This window comes from Oryzias melastigma, linkage group LG7, assembly GCF_002922805.2.
Source record: "Oryzias melastigma strain HK-1 linkage group LG7, ASM292280v2, whole genome shotgun sequence".
Taxonomy (NCBI): domain Eukaryota; kingdom Metazoa; phylum Chordata; class Actinopteri; order Beloniformes; family Adrianichthyidae; genus Oryzias; species Oryzias melastigma.
In genome coordinates this window covers 10,951,072-10,962,526 of record NC_050518.1, presented here as the reverse complement: position 1 = coordinate 10,962,526, position 11,455 = coordinate 10,951,072, and the positions used below count along the sequence as shown (strand labels likewise).

Below are 11,455 nucleotides of genomic sequence, written 5' to 3'. Positions count from 1 at the left end.
GTTGCCCAGCCGCAGCACTTTTTTGTGAAGTTGGGGCTATTAACGACCTAAACTGGAAATCATAAAGTGTGTCTGGTACATTTTTTCATAATAAAACCTATTTTCCGCTGTTTTTACCGTGTTGTAAACATTATGTCATTGTGACAACCAATGCTAGTCTCCCCTACTTGAAACACAATGGGTGTAACACAGTCAAATATGTACATTTAAGCCTACATAAAACCTAATGAAAGTTCAGTGCTTAGACATTGTATGAAGTCGAGTCACGCAGAAAAAGAAGTGTTGTGACTTTGATTCAAGTCATGGAGGAACGAAGACCTGTTTACTAGTACTGTACAGAGCTTCCTATATTAATTATTGCGTGAACCTAATTGACTTTGGAGTTTTGCAAGGTCAATAGCAGAGCCTATCCGTAACTAATCTGAGCTATCTGTCATAGCTAGACCGCTCCAGTGCACATAAAAACCAGTCCTAGTGGTCATCTGTGGTTCCTGCAATTGCGCGCTTTAACTTCCAACTTTTTTTTTTTTTTTTTGGTAAATGCAAAATTAAACAAAGCTGTTTAATATAGGGGCTGTACAGTGGCGCAGTGGTTAGCGCTCTCGCCTCACAGCGAGAAGGCCCCGGTTCGAATCCCGGCTGGGGGATTTGGGGCCTTTCTGTGTGGAGTTTGCATGTTCTCCCCGTGCAAGCGTGGGTTTTCACCGGGGACTCTGGCTTCCTCCCACCGTCCAAAAACATGTTTCCTAGGTTAATTGGTGACTCTAAATTGCCCCTAGGTGTGAACGTGAGAGCGAATGGGTGTGTGATTGAGGCCCTGCGACGAACTGGCGACCTGTCCAGGGTGTACCCCGCCTTCGCCCATCAGCAGCCGGGTTAGGCTCCGGCACCCCCGCGACCCCGAAGAGGGAGAAAGCGGTTAAGAAGATGGATGGATGGATGGATGTTTAATATAGGAAATTATATCTAAAACATTTTATGAAATTGCTACAACATAATAGCTTCCCTATGTGCTTATATCCAAGCCTGTACCAGAGTTTGGCCAAAACCTATATGTTACCACATTATTTCTGGTATGTTCTTGAATTTGATTAGAATTCTAGTGCTGAAAGTCTGAAAAATAGAAATCTATGAAAAATATATTTAGATCAATATATTACCCATACATTCACTTGTATTTCAAATTGTGATCAAAATAAGGAAATTGTAAAGAACTTGCATTTTAATTTTTATTTCTAGTGGTTCAAGTTTTCTAAATGGGTGCAGCTATTCAAACAAGTTGTGCACAGGAATGTATACATTCTTTAACATGTTTTCAGTTTTATTCTAATGGTAGGGTGTGAAAATGTTCAAGTCAGACACTGTATGTTTGTGATGTGTTGTACATCATCTCTGACTTTTGTGAATTAGCATGATAATATCACACTTTGGAAGAACTTTGAAAGAACGTGTGTTTTATGAAAAAGCATGTGTACAATTATGTTTTTGTTCTTCTGAATTGTCACAGTTGCTTAGACCTCCTAAACCTGTTCTTTAAAGTAAAAGCAAAGCAGCTCTAGATAATCCTGAATTAAAAGGAATTTTTTTACTCAACACATAGAAATGTAACCAGGCTGCACCATCTGAATGCAAGCTTGATTGACAATCCCTACCTCCACTATACGTTTGATAGAGACACAAACCTTTTGTTTTATCAACTCAGGATAAAAAGATGTGACCTCTAAAGTTTACGGAAGCAACACAAACACATAACCAGACAGAACCATGCACAGTCACCCTGCAGGATGACATCCAAACCCCGGTGACACAATGAACACAAACATTTTGCGAGAACAGTGTGTTCGTCTGTGCTTCTGTTAATGTCTGTACTCTCAAAATAGCCATGGGAAGGCGCAGGACCTGATGGAACTTGTTTTATTATGACTTCCTAATGGAATCTCATAAAGAAAGTAGTCACTTGATAACTTTTAATACATGTTAGGTAACTTATGCCATTTTTTTTTAAAGTTCTGGTTCTTTCGATTCCTTCAGTTGCCTAACCTTGTTTGAGAACTGGGGGAAAGTTCACAGCAGGCTCCTCTTACCTCCACACCACAGTTACCAATCATCAATTTTAACATGCAGCTCTAAAATTGTTGCATTTGGCACAGAAGGCCTAGACATGGGGACAAACACTGCAGATTTATCTGCTTTTGTGAGTACTGTTTGTGCACTAGATTTGGAGCTCGTCCTTGCAGCCTCCTGATGCTGGAAACACCAGGATACCTTGATGGTAAAAGTCCCTTGGGGAATTATTAGAAACAGGTTGAAGAAAAAGAAAATTTCTCAAGTCGTTCAGCTTTTTTCATTTGAGAGGCCAAACTGTTGTAATTTAGATGAAAGAGTGTGTTTACTTCTTGTTCATGCTGTATAATCGGCAGGTCTGTCTGCTTCAGCTGTGCTGCCTGGTTGCAGATGATAAGACAGTGGATGCAGAAGGAGGCACTTGTGATACCATAGCTGCTAAAAGCACACGTTACAAAATTAAAATTGTGTTGCCCATATAAAAAAATGACATTCTGTGAGAAGAGAGCGTCAGCTATTTTGCTGATATTTATTTAAACAGATTGCGCCCTGCTTTCTCATACAAATCCTTTATCTTGGAGAATAATATTTATTTTACATTTCATATGCAATTTAAGTTAGTCTTCTAACTGCTCTGCAAGAAACATAATTTCACAATTCCCTGAATTTCCTGTCCATGATGGGAACAGGATGTACTCTAGGGGAAAATTATCATTTTATGGCAAATAAATTCAATAAAAAGGGGTATTTGTATGTCTGATAATGCCCCTCAAACACACGAGATTCGATAAAAATGCATGTCAAAGTTCACCGTCTCTACCTGGATGTTTTTGCTTTCTTGGAAGAGGAGGAGCTTCTCAAATGAGACAGCAGCGCTAAAAGCAACACGTAATCTGATGCTAAAAATAGGACAAAGACACAAAAAGCGAATTATTATTTGAAAAACAAACAAAAAAATGTATGATTTATCTGTGTTTTCCTACTTATTTTTTAACATAGTGGTGAAAACCTCATAAGGTGTTGCTAGTTTTGGTGATACTTCTGACTCTTTTTATAGAATGAACCTATAAACAAGTCCAACAAATTTAGGTAACGTGACGTTTTCCAAATAGGTACACATCATAAATAGGTAAAACTAAGTTCAAATAAGTGTACCACAAATTATAAAAATACCTTCACATCCAAGACTGTGTGAATATATATGTATAGTTGCGCTTATCCTGTCTCGGCGGAAGGGGATGTAGCTCAGTGGTAGAGCGCATGCTTTGCATGTATGAGGCCCCGGGTTCAATCCCCGGCATCTCCAGCATGGTTCTTTTTTCTTTTCAATGAAAATTTGGTATTTTGAGAATAAATATTCCTTTTTCTGAAAACAGACTTATGGGTTAGTACAAGAAAAGAAAATAGCTCAATAATAGGCTTTTACAATCTGTTTGGTGAGTGTATTCTTTATCACAAACTGAATGTTCCAGCTTAGAGCCGACAGTATGTTATATCAGTTGAGCTTATGTAACATTTTTAAATTTGCACCGACGAAACATTATCCACTAGACCTCCTGACTAAACCAAACTAAGTACTCTCTCATTTGTACTCACCCTGCAAATTAAACTTAACAAAAATGTGTTCTGAAGCCAAAAAATAGCATTAAAATAAATTAAAACAAAAATGAAATGACTGTAGCTCTCACACTCAAAAATGCATGTTAATTGTAGCAGAATTTAGTAATTAAATTATTTAAATTGCACATACTTAGATAACATTTTAAGAATAAACAGCACTTGAAAGCCTAATGCGATTTTGGACCAAAGATTTTTTTTTAAAATTGATGGTCTTGTGTCTCCCTCTAGCGGTAGAGCAGGGTATCGTCTGCAAATCAGGCTAAACTGTGACGGTTCTGACAAAAGCTCAAAAACCAATGTGTACATGGTTATCCTGGCTGTCATTATCTATATATATGAAATCATTGCTTCATGAATTAGTCAAAAATCATAACCTAAGAGTGAAAGTATGTTAAAAATTAAATTATACTTATTTAAGTGATTATAAACTGCACAATCCAGCATCCCAAACGACATGAAAATAAAATTAGTTAATAAATTAATGAACTTAAACAGTACCATATTTTATAGACTGGTTATAATTGCTGTTTCTGGACAGTGGTGCACTAGAGATACAAATGTGCATTAATACATCAGATAAGTCTATCACCATAAGCAGACGGTTATAGAGACAAAAACTTTAAATAGAACAACTTAAAGGTGTACATATGATTTTTTTTCCTAATCTGTACTGAAGGTTATGTGAAAGCAATACCAGCTTTTTGTCACCTCACGCTTACATATTAGCTCAAAGTATGATAAAAACTGAGAGAGACTTGGGAATATCCTGTTGTCTCCCACAAGCAGGTGGGATAGGCTCCAGCAGCCCCATGTCCCCAAAAGGGATGAAGTGGGAAGATTAAACAAATACTTTCCAGTTGTTGGAGACACCACTGTCTCTGTTCAATTGTCAATTATTTGTCCTAACTGTGTTGTCACATTTCAAACTTACAGTTAGAGTGGAGAAACAGCCTTTAAGGCATATTGAAAAAGGAAAAGAAACATGAAAAAGGATTGTCAAAGCAGGCACTGGGAAATGTCAGGGATAGGAACAGCAAAAGAAATGATAGCAAAAGTAAATAAAAACACAAAACAAAAATTGTTGGCTAAAATAAAACCCATGGTGAAAAATTAATCAGCATTACCTACGATTAAAAACAATTATTTAATTAAAGAAAATAATTAATGCAAAGTAAAATATACTCATTAACACGAAGAATGGACAGTCTTATCAATGTTGTTTGTGCACCAAGATTAATGGTAGGATGTTTAATCAAAGGAAATCCAGTAGTGAAAAGTTTCCCCTAGTTGGAGGAATGTATTCCTACCCTAATATTAAGAAGGTTTTGATGAGTAAAGATAAGAAAAAACAACCAAAACATACAAATCCAACTCTGATTTGAATACTTTTTCAGTCAAGCAACTGCGATTAATGTGTCATTTTGAATTTAACAAATTCATTGAAAACACATGCATTTTAACTATTTTCATTTAAAAACAGTTTAAATAAGTTAGAATTTAGATCTGCCTAGGTCAGCACGTCATATTTGTTTAGTCTACTCATCTGCTTCTGTTTTTTTTCTCTTTTTTGGTCAAAATGTGACCCTTCAAAGTCACTCCTCTTCTTTTTTTTATGATGTTGGAGCTCCTGTCTCTGGTGCATCCACCTCATCCACAGGGGGTGGATGCTACAACACACAGTTGTCACATATTTGCTGCTCCATTAAAAAAGTGTGTTCAGATGCACCCACAAGGTTGTGTTTGTGTCCACTAAAAAGTCGAGCACAAGCTGCGAAGCATGTGTAGGAGTAGGTGTTCAGATGGGCAGCTCTGCATTCCTCTGCTATAATCTTATCTTCCTGCTGGTGGACTTCAGGACCTCTGAACTGCAGGGCAGCACTCAGACCACATTCTGCATGTACAAGCAAGAAAGCAAACCCGTGGTAAAAATAATGTCCTTTTTTTCTGGGATCCACTTGATATGAGCCCTTACAAGATTTCCATCGCTTTGTTGCTCTTCACTAACTTGAGGAATGGTGCTGTTGACTTTAAACTGCAAGTTGAGGATTGTTTCAAATGCAAACTCTTGACTCAAAGCAGGACATTTATCACATACATAGTGATCTGCTTACATGCGAATGCTCACAATAAGGAGATGAATACTTGTGCTGCTGTGCAAAGTGGAAAAGCAACTTGCTTAAGCATAGAATGCTAATTCAACCAAGTGGTCGTTACGTGTCGCCAAGCAAAATCTTACAATGCACCAGTTCTTTTAGATGTAAAACGCTGCTTTAGGACAGGTTTATTCTATGTCTGTACGTGTTTGGGAGGAGAAGCATAAGATGGTAAATGTTTAGAGCAGAGGTGGGCAAACTTTTTGACTTGTAGGCCACGGAAGGGTCTAAAATTTTACAGTAAGATGACGTGTTTGGTAATTTGCCTCATAATTCAAATGAGTTTTAATTATATAGCCATATATCACAAAGAAAATTTGCCTCATTGGGCTTCATAAGAGAAATATATAACATGGAATTTGGACAAAAACAACAAAAAAGGTGACTTTTAATCTAATTTTATCCCCAATTTTCCCTATGGATTCATGTCCCTTAGGGAAAAATGCAAACTACGAGAAATGCTGTGTTCAAATGCTGGGAAAAATGACTATCGGACTCGGAAAACACACGTAAACAAAATCCACATGAATGCGGAATAATTTTCTGCACCTAAAAATGTTATTTGTGGTGCATCATTTATGGAGATCCACCACAATTGCAGGGAAAATAAAACATTAATGATAATATTTAATATGATTGATTCCAGTTTGGCAGACCAGAATAAATAGTTTCACTATATTTTGTCCACTGCTGGTAAAATGAAACATTTAGGCAATGAAAAGTATAAAGTTAAAGGATGTTTTTTTATTTCCATCTTTTTTCTTTTCGAGTTTAGGCTGCATCAGCAGAAACCGATGAGCTCATGGTGTGGTTTTTTGCAAGAACAACATGTTTAAGTTACTAGTTTATCAAGAATCGGTATTTGCAAAATAAATCAGTTTAATTTCTTTTTATTTTGTTAAATGCAGACTTACTGGATTTTGAAAAAAAAAAAAGAGGATCTTCCACAAAATGCACTAAATCATTACTGTTTTAATGCTTTCCAATGAAATGACTACAAGAAACATTACAGTCAGACTTTTATTTTGAAAAATCCTTAAAAATCAGTTCAAATCAAAGTGTTTTTACATTTACATTTTGAAATAACAGTAAATCTTTCTAAACATCAACAATTTTTTCATGATTTATATGTTTGGTTTTTTTTTTATCGTCATGCCCACACAGCACAGTCTTCTGACAGCATTTAGACGTTTTCGGCTCCTCTGATCTGCGAGGCCACAGAGGAGGGAACATCTGTTCCACGCAGAAAGCGTTTCATGCCTCCTTGTTCTCCGTGTGTCATTGGGTCACCCCAACCTGTTGTAACAGTGTCTGGAAACGGCTCTGGTTGAGCAAACTCAGCAGTGTGTAATCAGCTGTTTTCACTCCTGCAGCCTCCTACATGTTAGGGACGGCGATGCAGTCAGGTGGAAGGTTACACTGTCATTATTCTTTGGAGTTTGGGAAAAGAAGCAAAACTCAACACACGGCTATTATCTGTAGTTCAACCAAAGTGTCGTTTACATATTTTTGTGTTTACACATGTGATCTGTCAAAGTACACCACAATCTTTTAAAAGCAAAACTTTATTGGAACATTTCATTACTTTTTATTTCAATTTTAGAGACTAACATGCTCCGTTTATGAAAGATTATACATTTTAATTTTGAATTCTTACATTTTTGGACAAATAAATACTTATTCTCTTAGAATAATCAAGAGAAATCTTTAGTGACCGACTGTCTGAACTCATTTAACCTCTGATCCCTCAGTGTTTGTCTTGTTGATCACGACTCAGTCATCTGTCACAGGTGTAAGCAGACATGGTGGCTAGAAAATTTGCTCAAGCCATAAACTTCTGATGGAACATGACTGGAAAAAATAAGTTCAAATATTTAATTCCTACAATATTTATACATTTTCTTTTCCCAAAATTCATGATTGTTCAAAAAAGTGAAACACAGTTTTAAGGTCTTGAATATTTATATATTCGAGTAAAGTCAATGCTACGATGTTGCAACAGAAGGAAGAACATCAAGCAGAAAATGAAAGCATTTTAATCTGACCTCTAATTGACCATGACGGCGCTCTCTTTTTGCAAAGATTTGGTGAGATGAATATTTGTGAGAGAAAACAATTAGACTTGCATACTTTTAATTCTGTAAATGTGAACCAACTTTTGTTGTAATATTGGCATGCTTTTAATTTTTTTAGACAGAAGAGAAAAAACAGCTAAATAATTTTTTTTACCAAACTTACTGGTAATTTCACTTTTAAAGACTATAATCCAGTTAGCTTGAAGTGTTTAGCATGTCTTGTTTTGTAGTGCCTCTATATTGAACTCATGGAAAACAGACAGTCTTGGCATATTAGGCAGACCCATTTTTTGTATTTTAACAGAAAAAAGTAGTAAAACATTTAGAAATGAGCTAGAAAGAGTCACAAAAGGGTCTTGTGATATTGCTGCAGACAGAAAATGGCTTATAACCTAACCAAAGTTTCCTTCAGCTTTAGTGGATGATCTTTAAACAAAATAAATAATTAAATACACACACAAAAAAATGTTAGTATGATAGTTGTTAAGAAAATCAGAGATAGGACAAAAACCTTACAGTGAGTGTATCTGCTTGCCTTGCATTTTTGTTGTCGTTTCTGCCCTCTTGACCCTCAGCCTGCGCGGCGTCGGCGTCAACAACCGCTCCAATAACGTGTGAACTTTTGGGCATGCCATGACAATGGCGCCGATGGACAGGTGCGTAAAGCCCCATCAGCCTGCAGCGCGCACAGAAGACTGGCTTTACGATGCTAAACAGCACCGATGAAGAGTGAGACATTCCTGTCTGATGGCCGGTAGCCTCATATTCACGACCACACAGCGTTTTCTCACAACGGATTTGGGTAAATCAAAGCTGCGTGCTCATGGGATGGTTGTCACTTCCAAACACATTCATGTCACTTGGGAAAATAGTTGTATTGTTTTGTTAAATCATTGTTTTGCCATCTAGAAGTATATTGAGACAGTTTTTGGCTTTAATCACACACACATTCAACTTTTAGATTTATTCCCGTGAGTCTTTCTCACCACGTTTGCTGTAGTTTTAACACATTCAACTGTTTTAATTTAAGTTTTTAATCATGAATCCATTAAGAAAAAAGATAATAAGCGTGAAATGAACAATTAAAGTGTCGTTTTCCTTTTTGGTGCTCCGGGCACCTGCGGTGGAGGGGGTGGCGGCGCTGTGCGCGCGGGGTGTGTCCCTGGGCGGAGACGTGCCCACCCACTCCGCTGCTTTTGCCCGCTATATGAGGAGGGAACCTTTTCCAAAAACACTTCCAATACGTTTGTCTGAGGTTTTGTTGAGGGGTTTGTTTCCTGACCAAAAAGTGCACTAAGACGCACAGCCATCGGCGCGCGTCCCAACTTTTACGCACGAAATTTCTTCTCCTTTTTTCAACTCAGTTGGATAAATCAGAGCTCAATATGCCTCGATCATTTCTTGTCAAGAAATATTTTTCCTCTAAGAAGCCCTACTACAGAGAGAATCACCTGGAGAGCCAAAGTGGTGAGTATTAGTGAGTTATTAAGATAAATGGAATGTTTTGCGTGGAAGTGAGTTTTTTTGGGAAGGAGCTTGTAAGTCCAGCTGGAAAAGGTGTTGATGAAAATGCTTTGCACTCATGCCTGTGATGAATGGAGGCTGTAACAAGATCCCAAGAATGAAAATGACTTGTACTTTATTAGATTTGGATCCAATTTAGGTAAGAACCCTCTTGACCTAATTTCCTCTTTGCTTTCAGCTTTTGTCCCGGAGAGTTTTCCAAAGGCTGAACTTCCTACCCAGAACCACAGCTCTGCTCTGACCTGCACCACCACCCCGTTCTGCACCAGCACAGACCCCCTGCCTGCTCCGGTCTCCCCCATCACACCGCCCTCTCCTATTCCCCTGACGCCCCTGGACCTCAGCAGCTCTTCCTCCAGCAGTAGTGGTGAAGAAGAGGAGGATGGGGGGCGCTCTTCAGACCCGCCGAGCCCAGATGCCATCCAGCACATCTACCACTGCCTGCACTGCAATAAAAGCTACACCAGCCTCTCATCCCTCTCCCACCACCAGATATCCCAACACCAGCTTGTTTTAGCTCAACAGACTCCCTCCTTGTCCGGTGAGGCTTCCGCCCGCCCGGTCTTTCACTGCAAGCACTGCTCTAAGAAGTACACCAGCTTGGGAGCCCTGAAGATGCACATTCGCTCTCACACTCTGCCCTGCGTGTGCCCCACCTGTGGGAAGGCCTTCTCCAGGCCGTGGCTTCTCAGAGGACACATCCGCACACATACAGGTACAAATAAACAACGTTTGAAATTGATTTCTTGCTGCTGTGCATCTACTGTTGTGCTAGCAGGTGTTAGTTGATGTGCTTCTAAACATTTTATTTGTTACTGAGTCATTTTTTTCCTCTTCTTTTAAAGGTGAGCGACCCTTTGCTTGTCAACACTGCAACCGGGCCTTTGCCGACCGCTCCAACCTGCGCGCACATTTGCAGACCCACTCCGAAGTGAAGAAGTACCAGTGTGGCTCCTGCTCTCGGACCTTCAGCCGCATGTCTCTGCTGCACAAACACGGTGCTTCTGGATGCTGCTCCGCCTCATAGACTCACAGTTTATGCAGAGAGAGGAACCTACAGATGTAGATGATACAAAACAATCTTTGAGGGCAGCTGGACATTCACTCAATTCCCCAAGAAAGTTGACTGGTGCCGGCCGGTCCGGGACTCTGGCCACGCTGCAGCTGCTAGGGTGTGTTTGTATGCACGAATGTCATTCCTCACCATACTATACATGCATGATGTGTGGGTGTTGAGACAGCTGTCTGTGCGTGGTGCAGCGGAGGCTAAGCGCTGAGAGACGTGCAACCTCCACGACAGGTGACGCACACCCCTTTGCTGCGGTCACGCCCAGGCCGCATTTTCCAATCTGACCAAAACGATTACTTAACACTTCAGCGTCCAATTTATAAAGCATTTCATGGACTTTTTAAGGTGTGTATACTTTAATGCCATTTGTAAATAAAGTTTTTTTTAAAGTCAGCTTTCTTTTTTTATGGTGCTGAGCAATATTTCAACAGTCATTGTACTGACACACACAGTTCATTAGGACAGGCATGACAGTTTATGAATGGGAAGATAGAGCTGTGCCCTGTTTCACGGCTCCATGTGTGTTAGGGAGAGCGGGGATAAGTTTGTATGATGTTGAGTGATGGGGGGAACACCTGCACACACCTGCCAGGCTTTAAGTACACACTGTGGAGAGGTTTGGGAGGGGGCGGGGCAAAGAGGCCGATTTAGAGCAAATTTTAGGCGTAAAAAAGAGAAATATTTCAAGTTTTAAGAGGGATATTCCAGTTTTTTTCTCTAGTGACAATGCATGCCACATATGGCACCAATGTGTCCCCAACCCCCCCCCTACACACACACACTGATGCATCTTAGCATCCCCTGGTGAGAGGTGCATGAATGCACGTGCATGTGTGTTGGGGGAGGTTGGGAAGAGGGTGTTGTTAAGAAGGTACGCCAAAAGCTTGAGATCAGATTGCATGACTTAGCTTGCCCCAATGTAAACAGCCCCCCCAAAGGTTATACACATG

At 39.4% G+C, this 11,455-nt stretch overlaps 1 protein-coding gene and 1 non-coding gene across 2 annotated transcripts; both read left to right on the top strand.

The window, feature by feature from the left end:
• Positions 1-3,298: 3,298 nt before the first annotated feature.
• On the top strand, positions 3,299-3,370 carry trnaa-ugc. The gene has a single exon. It is a non-coding gene; the product is annotated as a tRNA-Ala (tRNA).
• Positions 3,371-8,515: 5,145 nt separating this feature from the next.
• On the top strand, positions 8,516-10,898 carry snai1b (snail family zinc finger 1b). Its single transcript, XM_024293366.2, has 4 exons — positions 8,516-8,641; positions 9,277-9,379; positions 9,615-10,151; positions 10,282-10,898. Exons 2-4 carry the CDS (start codon positions 9,298-9,300, stop codon positions 10,461-10,463), a joined length of 801 nt encoding a protein of 266 aa, XP_024149134.1. The 5' UTR covers positions 8,516-8,641; positions 9,277-9,297; the 3' UTR covers positions 10,464-10,898.
• The last annotated feature ends 557 nt before the right edge of the window (positions 10,899-11,455 follow it).

Coding starts and splice junctions, on each gene's coding strand:
- snai1b (XM_024293366.2), top strand. CDS start 9,298: ATGCCTCGATCATTTCTTGTCAAGAAATATTTTTCCTCTAAGAAGCCC. Junction 9,380..9,614: donor TCACCTGGAGAGCCAAAGTG/GTGAGTATTAGT, acceptor CTTTGCTTTCAG/CTTTTGTCCCGGAGAGTTTT. Junction 10,152..10,281: donor ACACATCCGCACACATACAG/GTACAAATAAAC, acceptor CTTCTTTTAAAG/GTGAGCGACCCTTTGCTTGT.